This window comes from Akebia trifoliata, chromosome 5, assembly GCF_017979445.1.
Source record: "Akebia trifoliata isolate Shusen 1 chromosome 5, ASM1797944v1, whole genome shotgun sequence".
Lineage (NCBI taxonomy): Eukaryota > Viridiplantae > Streptophyta > Magnoliopsida > Ranunculales > Lardizabalaceae > Akebia > Akebia trifoliata.
Window position 1 is genome coordinate 26361948 of NC_141379.1, and position 17827 is coordinate 26379774.

General features: G+C 39.3%; 1 protein-coding gene across 1 annotated transcript; it reads left to right on the forward strand.

The window, feature by feature from the left end:
* Window positions 1–1823: 1823 nt before the first annotated feature.
* On the forward strand, window positions 1824–10703 carry LOC147401832 (basic helix-loop-helix (bHLH) DNA-binding superfamily protein). Its single transcript, XM_086443247.1, has 2 exons — window positions 1824–3624; window positions 10181–10703. Exon 1 carries the CDS (start codon window positions 2120–2122, stop codon window positions 3596–3598), a length of 1479 nt encoding a protein of 492 aa, XP_086299373.1. The 5' UTR covers window positions 1824–2119; the 3' UTR covers window positions 3599–3624; window positions 10181–10703.
* Window positions 10704–17827: the final 7124 nt, after the last annotated feature.

Here is a 17827-nt window from a genome sequence, read left to right on the forward strand (position 1 = left end):
CACGAATGTCATTTTCAACCATTTAATATACTTAAAATGTCCCAACAACATTTTCTCCACTTATAAACTTTATTGGGATTGTAATAGATGAAAATAATTTATTACGATTAAAAAAAACACGTTTAACATAGAAAATGCATGATGCACCTTTGCTCTCAAGCTACATCTATAAACTTAAATCTCACCTATTCCCAAATACAAATCCATATATGAAAGCATTGAAATTAAAATCATTCTTTTATTGCATTAGCTTGCACGTTTTCTTTAATTTTTAATAATTCTTTAGTCATCGACCTATTATCAACATCAATGACCCAAAAAGTTGATTAGGATTAGTGTCGGGCGGTATTCGGGGAGGGTGAGGATATGCGATAAAACTAAAAAAAAAAACCGGAGATGTGTTTTGATTGACGTAATTAGAGAGGTTGAGATGGAAAGGTAGATCAAAATTAGGATTTGACCTATTTGGCAAGCATCTCACAATAAAAATAGATAAAAATGAGAGAGATGAACTGCAAGAGTGGATAGGCGTTAAGAGAGTAGTAATAAAATTGGGGTGTACTGTGTAATAAGCAAAAGTTTACGAGGAAATAAATTAGGTGAATGTCCATTTTGACATTGTTCATGCATTGAATATGACGTAATTCCAAGTCTGGTACATTATTCTTTTTGATTCCCAAAACATATTTTTTTAGTGAATTCGTCGATAAAGTACCAACGATTTTGTTGATTATTAGGTGGTGAATTCACTAAAAAAAACATGTTTTGGGAATTAAAATGAACAGTATACCAAAATTGGAATTTTGTCATACACTGCTCACGTTTTGAGAAATTCCTCATATAAAATAGTCTCAAGGTAGTGAAAATGATTATAGTTATCCAATGTCTTTTTTACATTTATCACTAGGAGCATTAATGTTCTTGAAGTGAATCTCATGACCCTCTTATGCAGACATTGATGCCATGATCTCCACTCTTTACTTAGCATTTTCTTTAGAGAGTTTCTATTGACATCCCAACTTTTACTTATTAAACCCCAATTAAAAATAAAGAAAATAAACAAATGATTGTGAATAAGTAAAGGTTGGGATGCCTATTGAACCTCTCGAGTGTTTTTTTTTAGGTTAGATTTTATAGCTTGGGTTTAAGATTTTGCATGAGCCTAATCATAATTATAAACAATTATACTAAAATTGAGTGAACGAGTGTTATAATGTTATGTAATATCGAGATAATAATTTCAGGCAATTGGAGGTATAATAAATAATTTAAGAAATTCAGATGTAATAATTAAAAGCGGGGTGCCAATAGCAATTCTCTTTCTTTACCCACCAAGATCAAGAGACAACTAGCCACACTAAATGCACACATGTGAAACCCGGAGAATTACAGGTTCCATTTGCTTGGTTTTTAAAATCTAGTCTCTTGTCTCGTCTCTTCCCACTTTCTTTATTAGGACACCTAAGCTTCTATTGATCTCAACGGTTGTGAAAAAAGATGATCTCACTTATTGTAATTAAGGTCGATTTCAATAATTTAAATCGTAATATTCAATCCTTCCAATTGAAAGGGGTTACTAAATAGAATATCAAGTTATCACGAAAAAATTACTAAATTAGGATTTTTTTTTAAAGAAAGATATCCAGCATCGAGGTTCACTGAATAGTTTCCCCTATCCCTGGATGGCACAACTTTCTCCCTTCGTCAATCAACAAAACCCGGTTTATCCATTCGCCCAAGTCCGGTTTTCGTCAACAAAAACCAACCATTAAAAAAGTCAAATTATATCTGAAATATAATAAATATAAAGCGGAGGTAGGCAAAGAGGTGAGAACGTGAGACGGTGAGAGAGACTGATGGAGTAAAAACCTGTAGGCACGTGAGGGGAAAATATCCCAAAAATAAGGGTTTCGATACTAGTAGGAAAAACCCTAAATCTGCCAGGTTTGCTTGTAATAGCGAAAGATGGGAAAAAGAAAAACAGATCTTTAGGGGTTTGGTTAGCTCGATTGAAGATCGAAACAGCTGAATTGATCTTTAGGGTTTTTGGAATTTGCAGAAACCGTAGTTCTTACGTAATTTCACAGATCTGAAACAGAGTTTGAAATTAAAGAGAGATATGAGGGAGAAGATTTGGTCGAACGAAGAAGATAAGGTCATGGCTGAAGCTGTTTTGGGGGCCGAAGCTTGCGATTTCTTACTCTCAACCACATCGAGTAATGGTTCGAGAGAGGTGGTGACGCCTAGTGTTCAACAGGAGCTCTCGCAGCTCGTCGAAGGCTTGGATTGGAATTACGCCATTTTTTGGCAGATTTCGAGGTCGAAGTATGGCGAGGTTAACTTAATTTGGGGAGATGGTCACTGTAGAGAACCAAAGAAGGAAGTAAATGGAGAATTAGAAGGAAAATCGGGTTCTTTGCAGGAGATGAGGAAACGTGTTCTTCAGAAGCTTCACACGTTCTTCGGTGGATCGGATGAAGAAAACTACGCTGCTCGGTTGAATTCTATATCCGATTTAGATGTGTTTTATCTTACTTCAATGTATTATTCATTTTCACGTGATTCTTCTGCTGGTCCTGCTCGATCTTTTACTTCAAGACGACCAATTTGGGCTTCGGATTCAGAAATTTGTTTAGATCACTATGGTTCGAGGTCATTTCTAGCGAGATCGGTTGGGTTTCGGACTTTGGTTTGTGTTCCGATTGATTCGGGTGTGGTGGAGCTTGGCTCTGTTAGATTATTTCACGAAGATCCAAATGTATTGCAAATGATCAAAACTGTATTTAGCGGTTCGCGATCGGTTGTTCCAACAACTAGCGCGCCGAAGATCTTTGGGCATGATCTCAGTCTTGGTAACAAAAAACCTCAATCCATCACTTTGAATTTCGCTCCAAAGGTAGAAGAAGATATGGGTTTCCCTTCGGAAACAAATACGAGTCGAGGGTTTGGAACGCTTTCTAATGGGCATCGAAGAGAAGATAGCAATGAAGTGAAACTGTTTCAACAGTCGAATCAGATGTTTTTAGGGGGTTTGAATCCTCAATCTAGAGTTTCTAGTTCAGAACAGATTAAGGATGATTCATTACCTAGGTCTGATGAAAGGAAGCCTAGAAAGAGAGGGAGAAAACCTGCTAATGGGAGAGAAGAACCACTTAACCATGTTGAAGCAGAAAGACAAAGACGTGAGAAGCTTAATCAGCGGTTTTACGCGTTGAGAGCCGTTGTCCCGAACATCTCAAAGATGGACAAAGCTTCATTGTTGGGAGATGCCATTACACATATCACCGATCTCCAGATGAAGATCAAGGTCTTGGAAACGGAAAGAGATGTTTCAAATAGTAATCAAAAGCAGTTGCCTGTTCCGGAGATTGATGTTCAGACAAGGCAGGATGACTCAGTTGTGCAGGTTAGCTGCCCATTGGACTCTCATCCAGTCTCTAAAGTAATAAGAGCGTTTAGGGAAACTCAAGTTATCGCACACGAGTCTAAAGTTTCTACTACGGATAATGAGGCCATTCTCCACACGTTCTCAATCCAAACTCAAGTTGGTGAAAGCGAGCATTTGAAGGAGAGGCTGGTTGCAGCACTTTCAAGATAATCTGACTCAAATATCGTACTTTTAAGGTGAATTCCAATGGATCTGTTATTTTTACCCAATATTTTGATTGAACTCCTTGTACTTGATTAACTGACCATTGTTTCTATACTCTGAAACATTTGTTTTAAAGTTTGAGGATTGGATGTAGGCTAAATAATGCAACATATTGGATTGCTTTATATAATTAAATCATATGTTGTAAGTCCAACAAATAATCACCATGCAATTGGCGGGCCACATACTTGATAGTTATAGATTTACAAATCAAACCCTTCTTCAGTTATAACTACATGATTTGGTATTTTACTCAGACATGCTGTCAGTTGAATAGAGAGAACTCTAAAATTCGATTAATTACCAAGTCCTAATTAGTCTTTAAAAGTGATTACATAGTCTAATAAGTGAAAAAGACAAGAGATATAAAAAAATTAATAAAATAGAGTTATTCAACACTCTCTCTCAAGTTGGTGTGTGGATATTGACAACCCCCAATTTGGATAAGACACCTTCAAAGACGTTTTTACTAACACCTTTAGTAAGAATATCAACAAGTTGTTGAGATGTAAGAAAAATGGAGTACAAATCTGCCCATAAACAATTTTCTCTCTAATGAAATGTCGATCAACTTCGATATGCTTCGTTCTATCATGTTGAACTGGATTTGCTGCTATGTTTATAATTGATTTATTATCACAATATAGTGAAAATTGGGCTGTCACGGGAAAACACAAATCAACTAGTAAGGTCTTGAGCCATAACAACTCACATACTCCAAGTGCTATAGCTTTGTACTTTGACTCAACACTGGATCGAGAAATCACATCCTACTTCTTACTGTGCCGGGTTACTAAGTTGCCACCAACTTTAGTACAATACTTAGAAATGGACCGTCTATCAGTCATTGAACCAACATAATCTTTATCGGTCCATGCTTCAACACGAAGATGATCATGATTACTGAATAAAATACCTCGATCAGGATATCCTTTAAGATATTTAAGAATACGATAGACAATAGTAAGATGAGATGTGCGAGAAGAGTGCATAAACTGACTTACAACACTAATATCAATGGCAATGTCGGGACGAGTCATAGACAAGTAGATCAATTATTCCACAAGACGCTGATATTGACAAATATTCGGCAAACACTCCCCCTTAGAATCAGTCAACCTGTGATTCTGTGCAATAGGAGTATTGGCGGGACGAAAACCAAGCTGACCGGAGTCACTGAGTAAATTAAAGACATATTTACGCTAAGAGGTAAAGATACTAGAGTGGGACCGTGCAACTTCAATGCCCAAAAAATAGTGAAGATGCCCAAGGTCCTTAATCTCAAATTGATGTCCTAAGTAAGATTTTACTTCTGTAATGCTGTCACAATCATCTCCAATAAGGACAATATCATCCACATAAACAATCAGAGTGACAGTTTTGCCCTGGGAGTGACGTAGGAAAATGGTATGATCGGCAGAACTCTGATGGAAACTAAACTGATGCATTGCTTTAGTAAAGTGCTTAGACTATGCACAAGGAAACTGTTTCAGTCCATAGAGAGAACGACAAAGACAACAAACATGTCCAGAGGATGTAGATGCAAGAAAATCAGGAGGTTGGACCATATAGATTTCTTCTTGAAGATCACTATTAAGAAATGCATTCTTAACATCTAACTGAAAGAGGGGCCATCCTTTAAAAGTTGCAATAGAAAAGAGAACTCGAATGGTGGTCATTTTGGCAACAAGAGTAAATGTCTCTTGGTAATCATTTTCTTAAGTCTGAGCATAACCTTTATCCACTAGGCGGTCCTTATAATGAGCAATAGAACCATCAAGATTATGCTTAATGGTGAACACCTAGTGACATCTCACAACCTTTCTTTCAAGCATAAGAGGTATTAGTTCCCAAGTTTAAGTTTTTTTTAAGAGCATTCAATTCATCAATCATAATTGTTTGCCACTCGTGATGGAAATAAAAGAAAGAAAACTCCGATAGGAGGGTGAGAGAACGAAATCAGATACATAATTAAAAATGGGTTAAGTACAAGTGTGCTTACCTTTGCGAGCGGCGATAGGACGATCATCACAAAGCACAGTAGGAGGCGGAGCTGGAGGCGAAGAAGTGAGTTGGTCTGGCATAGAAATGATGGTAGTATTGTGTGCCGCCGAGAGTAAACCTGCAATTGAGGAGGTGATGAACTGACATGAGAGGTAGAAGGAGGAATATGTATGGGAAGAGGAAATAACAAGGGAAATGTGTCATCATCAGGTGACTTTAGAGGAAACTACTCATACTGAATATCCCCAATGTAGTATAGGGTATGCTCAAAGAAAAAGACATCTCGAGAAATGAAATGCCTTTGAGAGGGGGGATGATAACAACAGTATCCTTTTTGGGTAGAGGAATAACTTAAAAAAATATATTTTACGACTTTAGAATCAAGTTTAGTGTGAGTTTGGTTTAGAATTTGAACTAAGTAGACATACTCAAAACACACTTGGAGGAAGTGGAAACAAGGGATGATCCAGATAGAGCTGAAGGAAGGGAGTGGAAAACTGAAGAACCTGGGAAGGGGTTCGATTAATAAGGTAAACATCATTAAGAACTACATTGGCCCAATAGGATTGTGGCACATGCATGCCAATAGAGATGACACAAGTTAATTTCAGAATAGGATGATTTTTCCTTTCTGGTTGATCAGTTTGTTGAGGAGTCTTAACATTGGACATTTGATGCTCAATGCTAGACTCTAAGCTTCAATACTTTACTATAGGTGTATTTTGTACCATAATCAGAACGGAAAGTCTTGATGGTACGACCAAACTGGTATGAACCATAACAAGAAATTGCTTGAAGATCCCATATACTTCACTCTTATGTTTCATAAGATATACTTGAGTGATACGACTGTGGTCATCAATGAACATGACAAAATTGTGAAAACCTAAAGTGGATGTGATGGGTGAAGGACCCCACACATCATAATGTATTAGGTCAACAAGAACAGGTGTAGTAGTATTCGTACTAATAGGATAATGAGAATGAACATGTTTAGTTAATTGACAAGTTTCACAAGAAAAATCAAGCAAGTTTGCATTATTAAGTAAAGTAGGGAATATGTGTTTCAAATATTCAAAGGAAATATGGCCTAAACGTAAGTGCCAACGCATTACAAGTGCTTTATTAGACTGATTATTATTAGTAAGTTGAAAAACGAAATGAGTGCTAAGTAAAACAGGTGCGTCCAAGAGATACAAGCCATTCACTTCACGTCCAGTGCCAATCATCCTCTTCGACTCTAGATCTTGAAAGACACAATGTGAGGGATAAAATATTATATTGCAAATCAAATGTTTGGTAATGTTCCTAATAGAGATAAGATTAGTAGTAAGTTGAGGAACATACAGTGTATTAGTTAAGGATAAAGAAGGTAATAGAAAATGATCTTGACAAGCAATAGTAGATGAAAAACCATCAGTTGTGAATTTTGCGATGATTAGGACAAACACTATAGGTTTTGAACAAGGAGGACGTACCGGTCATGTTATTTGAGGCACCAGAATCAATGATCCATGGTGAGGAAGTGGTGGAAACACCGTGTGCAGATGCAAAAGGTACTTGAGTGAGAGAAAGTAGAGACCGGCTGAGATGAAATCTCCATCTGATTGAAGAATTGCTTGAACTTATCAAGCTCAACCTGGGATATAGATATCGAATCCGAGGATAAGGTAGTAGCTGAAGGAAGTGCCTGATCAATAGTCGACTGAGAGACTACATGAGCTAAGAATCGTTGAGATAGTTGACGTTGTTGATTAAGACGACCATGAAACACATAGCAACAGGCCTTCACGTGACCCAATTTTTCACAATGATCACACTTTTGTCGTTGACGTGTATGCAAAGATCTATTGGGAGGCTGTGGAGAAGGTATGCGAGCAAGCATAGCAGAGTAGTCTCTAGAAGAGTGGGGTAGGATAGCTGTACGACGACTCTCATCAGTTAAGACATAAGAATACGCAGTCTGTAGGGACGAAAGAGATCCATACCCAATAAATGAATTCTTGCATACTTAAACTCATCTCGGAGACTGGATAGAAACTAAAAGACTTGATTTTGTTCAGAATCAACGCGTATAATGCCTCATCAAGAGGTTTCTTCCAAGCATAGGACGAGGAATAGAAGGTCAACTTTTCCCATCAAGCACGTAGCTGTGATGTATAGGTAGTGACTGAAGAGTCACTTTATGAAAGGCGGGGAAATCCCATGCTTTAAAATAAAGATCCAGACATTGTTTTGACATTATGAGTAAATACTTTTTAAGAAATCCCATATTTGATTTGCGGTATTGGAGAATATAAAATTAGCCGCAATATGTGGTTGCATAGATGAAACTAGTTAAGAATGGACCATAAAGTCATTAGCAAACCATTGGGGGGTAAGTAGTGTCAGTCGGTGCAAGTTATTTGTCGGCCCCTGTGAGGTAACCAATCTTTCCTCTTCTACCAATAAACATTTCAATCGATTGTGCTCAAAGAAGATAATTAAGACCATCTAGTTTCAAGGTGGTAATTTGGATGTTTGGAAAGTCGATCGAATGAGAGGGAAGACCACCCAATCCATCACTATTACCAGTGATCGAGGAAGAAGACGTCTCGGAGACCATCAAAGAATCAATGTGCTTTGGTTTGAAGGGAGTTCAAATAAGAAACTGATCGCATCACCCTAAAGGTGGCAATACACGATCGTAAGAGGCGTGGAAGGTGATCAAACACTGTTGTAGGTGACCAAAGCAATCGTTAGCTCAATCGTCGGGCACCAAGGGACAGTTATGCTGCTTTCGTAAGCGTCAAACAGCAACTTGCTGTTTTTGTTACCTTCAAACGACCACACTGCTGTGAGCACAGCTCCCAAATAGCACACCTGCTGTGATAGCAGCACCCAAACAGCACTGCTGCTGTGATAGCAGCCCCCAAACAGCACTGTTGCTGTGATCACAACTCCCAAACAGTGATGTTGCTGTGATCACCACTCCCAAACAGCACTGCTGCTGTGATCACAGCCCCCAAACAGCATTGTTGCTTTGATTGCAACTCCCAAACAGCCTGTTGTTGCAACCTCCAAATTTTTTTCGCAAACAGCCAAGGAGCTGTTGTCACAAGTTTCTATGGATGGTCCAAGGGCCATCGTTTGGCCTAAAAAACCTCCTATTGGGGTGATGTTTTTATCTTAAGGCGAGAGGTGTGGAAGACAGATTTAAGAGAGGAGGGGGACGATGGGGTTTGTAGCAAGGAGCGGGGAAGGAGAGTGGGGGCGGGGGGAGGCTTTGATACCAAGTTGAATAGAGAGAACTTTAAAATTCGATTAATTACTAAGCCTTAATTAGGCTTTAGGTGATTACATAGTCTAATAAGTGGAAAAGACAAAAAAGGACAAAAGACATAAAAAATTAATAAAATAGAGTTATTCAACAGTGTCTTACTTCTTTTTTCATGTCAGGCTTACATAGTTCTCCATTTTTCTTGGCGTGATTCCAAGAAACCCTTTGTGTAATTCCAAGGTTCTGTCCTTCTATGCCTTCTCTTTCTCTTTTATTGACTTTCTTTTATTTTCTAATTTTTGATTTTCTTGAATTCAAGAATTCTGGAAACCTTTCTCTTAACCTACAGACCTCGACTCATTACCTTACTTTAATCTATAAATGTAAATCCCTAACCGTAGGTACATAATGTTGTGTTTACCCTAAACTTTTAAGGTAATCTAATCTCAAACCAAATTCCCTATCCCCCCCCTAATTTCATCTTATGCCCTCTCCTTCTTGCGTCAATAGATAATGCATACTTATATTTTTTATTAAATTACCCATCAATTTTTTATATATTAAATTGGACTTTGATCTGGACCCAATCCAAGTGTCATCAGACCAGATTTGCAACCCCCACCCCCCCACCCCACTCCCCACACAAAAAAAAAAAAAAAACCTCTATCCAATAAAAAACTGATAATGACCTGATTCAATAAGCATTGAATGGTTCTAGATCCGATTCAATTCTTATTGGATTGGTCGTAGACCAACCTGGATCATATCTCTACCCGGCCCATTGATACCTCAAGTGTCAAACTATAGATGCAGCATACATAGGTGACAAAGATGTTATTGATCCCAGCAGAAACATTTGTAATGGTGCCAATAACATCGGGTGATGTAGTTGTTCTACAATTTGTCATGTCCTTGTAATTATTGGATATTTAATTGAATTATTTTAAAATTATTTGTAGGTATATAATAGGGAGGAACAAGATTTGTTCAACCCTTGGAAGGGCCAAACAGCAACTCTATGGCTTCTTGCTACTAGAGTTTAGCCAGCTTTGAATAAATATACATATCACACTTACACAACTATTACTGTAAACAAATATTACATATAAAAAATTATGTGTTCTCTAAATCATCTGTGCTGTTTAATTTTTTCGCATAAATAGTACTGTTGTTGACTTTGATTGTGTTATTTTATTCAACTTCTTTGCAATATAAGTACTTTTCGACCCACTCAGTTCTGTGACCATCGTTTAATGCTATTGTAGGGGCGTTCCAGATGACGAGTGTTAGCTGCAATAAGTACAGGCCTCCTTCGTTCATCATACAACTATTCTGATTCTGGTAATGACACCTAATCTTAGTCATTCGAAATCCAAGAATCATGGTAATTGCTGTGGATATGGGTCTCTTGGTTATGGTGTAGGTCAGTGTTTATTCTACCTATAGATAAGATTATTGGTGACTGTTGATCCTTAGTAAGTATGAACACCAGTACATCCACTAGTACTTTACATGACCGAGACCCATTGCTGCAACAACCTTATGCATCAATATTTACGTCCCTCATCTTTCCCCTACCAAGGATCCATGTTGGTATGACTTCAGGTATCTTGTAGTTATGGTTTTGTTAATATTTTTTATTTTTGCTTAGTTGTTGTATCTTGCATTTTATTTACTAAGATTCTATAACTATTGATGTGTTGTAACATTATATGTATGTAACATGGACGCACATAAGTGTCTCAACATCTAAATGCTGTATTTAACTTGTTTTTTTAATTTTCCAAATGTTTTATTGTAGTACAATGAATAGTAAGTGTGATTTGTATTTGCCTTCTCATTTCTTGAACTATTATGCATGTTTTTATAGTGTTGTTAACTTTTGATTTCAAGGTGTATTTGATCAACATGGACATGGAAATAAAGCAATTTTTTTGAAGGGTAGGGAAATATTGTGAATGTTTTTGTTGACACACTAAGAAAATAAAACTATCATGAAACTTACTCGTAAGTCATCAAATTATAATAAACAATCATATAGAATGTAGAAATGAAAATCAATATTGTTTTAGCAACTGTACTTACAATTTCTTATCAATTTTTACAACCACATAGACCTTTGCTCTTTTTTAATTAAGATGAATAATAATACTTAAAATTATCAATTAATTAGAAGATAGGAGACCATACGTACATGCCAACATGATAGGATGTTAGAGCATTTCATAACTGCATGTGTTTGTTTTTTTATATTATTGATAAAGATAATTTTATTAAGAGCAGAAAAACGAGGGGGGTTGAGAGGATCAACCCAAAACAAAGAAAAGGAAACAAGAAAAGGAAAGGCAAACAACAACTAAAAACAAAAACAAAAGACTATCACGACAACGAACAAACCCTCTCCCATCTCACAACAAAATCTTCAAAGAAGACCTCCTTAAACTCCTTATAAAATTTACTCTAAGAGAACATGAGCTCCAAAATAGAAAGAACTAGTCCTTCCTTCGTGGTCTCTTTCCCCTAAAAAATGCCATGGTTGCGATGTTTCCAAATTCCCCAACAAACTGTGAAAGGAACCAAGAACCAAAGAATCCATTTAGAAGACGAGAAAGATCCTCCTCACGATAGTCAGGACTCCAAAATCAATTTAACTGATCTGGGAAAACAACCCGCGATACCAAACAAAGATAAGAAATACGACCAAATGTGATGAGCCACCCGATAGTGAATGAGTAAATGTTCCACCGTTTCTGCCTGAGAACTATACATACAACACTGATTCGACGAAATAAAGCTCCTTTCAATCAACTGATCCATAGTAGCGAGTCTCTCTAAAGCAGTCATCCAAAGAAAAGTCAAGATCATCGGAGGAACCTTACCGCCCCAGACAAAAGAGCTGGGAAAAAACGTTACTATACTAGGAACGATACCCTCATACAAAGACTTCATTGTAAATTTCCCATCCCTAGTACTTTCCCACTCTCTTTGATCTTCTGAGGAACTCACCATGCTACTGTTTTCCAACGGAGAAGTTGGCCTCCCAATGTTATTCACCTCTCAATCATTAAAGTTTTCTAAATCGAAAATCCCAATTAGTCACCCCATTATCAAAATTTCTGAAACACGAGATAGCTTGATTTTTTTTTCAACGACAAAGCGAAATGATCCGGAAAGAGGTCTTTAAGCGGATCATTCCCACCCCACCAATCCTCCCAAAATTTCACCTTACTCTTCCTCCCCACCTTATATTTCACTTTTTTCTTCGAATGCGAAGTCTTCTAAGGATACCTTTCCACACCCCACAACCCGACACCCTTTTAGTCAGATTATTCTCCCAACCATTCTCACTCACCCCAGATTTATCTACAATTACTTTCCTCCAAAGACTCTCTTCTTCCTCTCCAAACCTCCAAAGCCACTTCCCCAATAGAGTCGAATTCATGTAACCAAAATTACGAAAACCCTGACCCTCATTTCTCTTAGGCAAACATAACTTGCTTCAGCTCACCCAATGATGTTTTCTTATGCTCTCTTTACCATGCCACAAGAAGTTCCGGTAGAGTATCTAATTGCACTTCCACATTCTTAGGCAGGGAAAACAACGAAAGGTATAAATGGGGATGCTAGCCAAAACACTTTTGATGAGAGTAATCTTCCCCCCTTTGGATAAAAGCTTGGCTTTCCAAGTGCTCAATTTCTTTATCATATTTTCAAGAATCGACTCTCAAATTTCCTTACTAGTGTAACCCATCCCCAAAGGAAGTCCCGAGTACGTGGATGGCAAAGTTCTCATCTGGAAACCTAGCAAGGCAGTCGCCACCTCCACCCCCTCCTTATCTCCTACTCCAAATAACTTACTCTTGCGAAGGTTAACCGGAATCCCATTATTGGCCTCGAAACACCCTAGCAAACCACTTAAAAAGCTCAATTGTCTTGGCGAATGATCCAAAAAAATTAAGGTACCATCCGCAAAGTGGAGATGAGAAATCACAAGCCCCCTGCCCTGGTGGAAAAACCAGAAAGCTCCTTCTCCACCACCTCCTTGGACAACATCCTTCCCAGCGATTCTATAACTATCACAAAAAAAGGGCGACAATGGATCTCCTTGATGAAGACCCCTGAAACTTCTGAAGAAATCCTTTGGTGATCCATTAACCAAGATCAAAAACGTGGGAGTGGAGATACACTTCATGACCCATCGGACCCACTTTTCACCAAACCCCATTATCCACAACAGATATTTCACCAGATTCCAGTTCACATGATCATAGGCTTTCTCTAGATCCACTTTGCAGATTAACACCGAGACTTTAGCTTTTCTACGCAAGTTAATACATTCATTTGCTATGAGGACCCCATCCATAATTTGTCTCCTTATTACAAATGCTCCTTGAGCCGGACTAATGACATTACTAAGCACTGACTTAAGTCTAGAAGCCAAAACCTTTGAGATAATTTTATAAACTGAGCTCACCAAACTTATCGGTCTAAGATCCGTTATGTCTTCCGTGCTCGACACTTTAGGGATCAAAGCAATGAAAGTGCAATTAGAGCCCAAGTCTAAAAAACCTTCCTATAAAAGTCCTCCATGGTTGCCATCACATCTTCTCAAATCCAAAATGCGTAGGTCGACTCCTTGGCACCCTCGCTACCAGCGAAATATGACTATGATCTGACACAGGGTTCGGCCACTTATCCTGGCTGATTCTTCCAAAATGCTCCTCCCATCCCAACGAAACAAGAAAACGGTCCAATCTTATAAGAATGGGATTTTCCTGATTGTTTGACCACATAAACCTACCCCGACCAAGTGGAAGATCAATCAATTCATTATGATCAACAAATCTCCGAGAATCTGTGCATTTTTGGAGTAAGTCTTGAGCCCCCGTTCTTTTCGAAGCAAAATCGGGCAACGTTAAAATCCCTTCCTAGAATTCACGGTTTATCCCAACGACCTCTGATAGTATCTAATTCCTCCCAAAATTGACTTTGCTCGTTCTATATCATCGGGCCATACACCCCTGAAAAGATCCAAGTAAAGTCTTCTCCAATCCTCCCGCATAAAATTGAAACTGAGAACGCCCCTATGAGATCATCTTCCACCACTACTATCTTCCTATTCCATAATAGAATGATTCCACCCGACGCCCCCTCCCAAGAAGGAAGCTCACACCACCCTATGGATTAGATACCCCAAATCTCCTTAATCACCCTTTCACTTACCTTATCTAGTTTTGATTCTTGCAAAACCACTATATAAGGCTTCTGATGATTTAAGAATGCTTTAATTGTTACTCTTTTTGAGGTTGCATTCAAACCCCTCACGTTCCATAAGAATATTTTAAGTGACATTAAGACCAAGTAAGCGCCTTTCGACTTTCTTCCCTTTTGAGGCCGTGAGCGGAAAATTCCTCCACAGATCTCTTGAGTTGAACAATTTCCTTCTTTAATATTTTGTTTCTCTCCTTCACCATATTGTCACAGGGCAACAAAATTCGCGCAACCTTTAGCCTTGAAAATTCAAAATGAAAACGTTCCTTCGGCGACATCCTCGCAGCCCTCTGTCAAAGGAACACCCCCCCTGATAGAGGTCACTGCCCCACCACCTTCTGCATACAAATAGCCACTCCCTTACTAGTCCTTAGGGCCACATTGAACAGTAGCTGAGACACATTTCCTTCATTTCTGACGGACATGCCCACCTTCAGACCCACTTCCAGGATATTGGCCAAAACCTACTTTGTGAGCTTTTCCCAAGTATTCTGATAATCCGTGCAGTCCTTCCCTAGTTTTCCGATGAATTAGTCTCTAAATATTCCACAGAAGATCTCGCTTGGCTTTGCAGGGCCATTGACACATCCCTCTCCTTCTCGGACTCATGACAAAACACGTGGTCCCATCCTAGTTGATCTCCTCGCCTCATCGTTGGCTGATCAAACCTAACTTGATCCCTATTCCTCAACAACAGACTGCTTAACCTCACTGCCCCCCTGTTACCACCCATACCTGACGTTGAGATAGCTACTGTTGGAGCACACAAACCACCAGTATTCAACAACAAAGAGAAAAGGAAGCCACTCTTTGTCTTGAAACCCTGGTCCCAACTGCCAACTTGAGACTAGACCCTAAAATCCCCATTCGCGTTCCACTCCCCCATCATCGCCACCTTTTGAGAGTAAAGAGAGAGAGAGAGAGGAGCGATCGGCTCTCCGTCTAACATAGGCTCTCCACGTTAGCCTCTAATGAGATGACTGTTATCGCTGCATCCGAAGTCGAACCAGACACATCTTTCCTCTCCAGGCTCATTCCATCAAGTACAATCTTTTCGAACTCACTTATCATTTTCCCAGAGCTTCTCTGAACCACTCCCATTGGACTTTGAGACCTTTCTACTTTAGAATCCTTTCAACCCTCCGGCTCCGTATCGCTATACACAATACCTGTAGTTACCCCTGTAAACATTGCCTGTGGCTTTTTTGACCTCGATTGAGTCGATGACTGATCTTCTTCCCCTTTCGAACAATTACTGGCTCTCTTGCTAACCTCTTTGTAACAATTAAGAATACCCACGACCTTTTTATACTTCAGCCCAACTGCCTTATTCGGCCCACCTGACCCATCTCCAACAGACCCAGGATCCGTCTTGGATGTGCACTCCCTAAACAGACCTGGCTTTGAGTTACTTTGAATTGTGAACCGGCCCAGACTATCCTCGTTACCCAGCCCTATACCCCCAAAATTATGGGCCTCAATTCTGAGCCCATCGACATTGTCTTTGGCCCCTGAGCCCCTAAGCCCAGCATCAATTCTCTTGGGCTCACTATCCTCTGCTGACCCACTAGTTCTCAACCACCTCATATATAATAGATTGTTCGCTGCTCTAGTCAATAGCTCGACCGTTAGAGCCTGTTCTTTCTTCCAACGACATGGTTTCAAAACATTAATGCCCTTACCGCGTGTGCCAATACAATCTTGCCGTTTGAAATTAGAAAACAGTAGCTTGTTACGTACGCCATCTTCTACGGAGGGTGATAACTCCACAACCGAGCCACTAACATCAGGTATCGCCGGCTGTTCTGCCCTTTCCTCCTCTGACCACTCCTCTTCCACCTGCGTGCCTGTCTCGACTGAAGTATAGACCCTCTTCTCTATCTTACCCAACTTCTCAGAGAGATCCAGCTCAGAACCTCTCTGTTCCTTTCCCACTGGGCTTGGTGTCCACACTACTTCAGATCCCTTGCAGTCGCTGTACGCAATACCTTCTGTTTCCTCTTCAAAACCCTTCTCCGCTGATTCTAAACTCAATGGAATCTTCGATTGTCCTTCGCCTCCTTCGCCCACTTTATACTTGTTACTGGACCTCCTTAAAACCTCTTTATAATGTTTCAGAATGGCCCAGGCTGTACGCAATACCTTCTGTTTCCTCTTCAAAACCCTTCTCCGCTGATTCTAAACTCAATGGAATCGTCGATTGTCCTTCGCCCACTTTATACTTGTTACTGGACCTCCTTAAAACCTCTTTATAATGTTTCAGAATGGCCCAGGCTTTTTTACACTTCAGCCCAACCACCTGATTGGGTCCTGCCCAACGCATCCTCACTGCCCAGCCCAGTAGCTCCCAAATAATGGGTTTCAAGAGTCAGCCCGTCATGACTATCTTTGGCCCCTGAAACAAATGGCCCAACTCCTATAGTCTTGGGCTTGCTGGACTCCACTGCCCCACTCACTCGCAGCCACCTCATGTAGTCTAAGTTTTTTGCTGCTTTGGTTAACAGCTCAACTGTACAAAGCTGCTCTTTGTCCCATCAGCGTGTCTTCAAGCCATTAATGCATTTGCCACGTGTGCCAATACTAAATCGACATTTGAAATTCAAATTCAACAGCTTGCTGCATATGCAACCTGTTTCCGGCTTTGATATCTCCCCGACTGGGATTCTAAACCCAGGTACCTCCAACTGTTCGAGCCTCTCCTCCTACAACAGCTCCTCCTCCACCAAAGTGCCTCTCTCGACTGAGGTCATGGCCGCCCCTTTCTCTTGAATACCCAAGTTCTCTGAGGGAACCAGATCTACGCCTTGTGCACCTTCCACCCTTTCTCTTGAACTGCATGTGTTTGTTGCTCTAGGAAGCTCCCACATTTAAAAAAAAAAAAAAAAAAATATGAATAGTAATGATAAATAGAAAGTTAACCCTTTGAATTAATTTTACTAGCCACATTGAATATTACATGTAATTTATGTGCTATCTACGCATTAAATTTTCTTTCCTTTTCTTTTTTTCTTTTTGGTGCTAAGCTACATGTCCTATCTGATCTTACTTTTTATTTATTTTTTGATAGGTATCCTATCTTATCTTATAATGATTATATTTGCTAAGTTTCTGTATTTTTTAAATATTTCGGAATTAAGTCGTAGACCGGGCAAAAAATCCAACCATATACTTGGATCATGCATAACTACTATGGTCCCTTACGGTTAAATTAAAATTATTTGGTGTGGGTGGGTAGGGGGTGTTGTTCCCCCATTTTTGTTGAAATTTCCACTCCCAAATCCCTAGGGTGATTGAACCCCACAATTTGTGCAAAGGGAAGGTACAGATCAACTACATTGCCAAGTGGGTGAATCTGCCTTAAGAGCTTACTACAAATTCTCCTAGTATTTATTCTTATCTCCCTAATCATCTGTTAATTGTCATTAATTGTGGAATCTTTTTGAGATGGGTTTCCTTGTTATGAAGTAGTAAAAATGAGAAAAGTTGGACATCCAATACTGTTTGCTGCACTGATGCATGAATGGATTCCTCCTTTGCGTGTCATTGAGGCTTGTCTCTAGTGAAGTGAGAAATTCACTTAAAAGTGTTTCCATTTGTTCTTTGGGTTACTTGAGATGCTTGTCGTCTAAGTTCTCTTTGTA

What these genes read in the sequence shown, in the direction of transcription:
- LOC147401832 (XM_086443247.1), top strand. Translation starts at nt 2,120, where the DNA reads ATGAGGGAGAAGATTTGGTCGAACGAAGAAGATAAGGTCATGGCTGAA.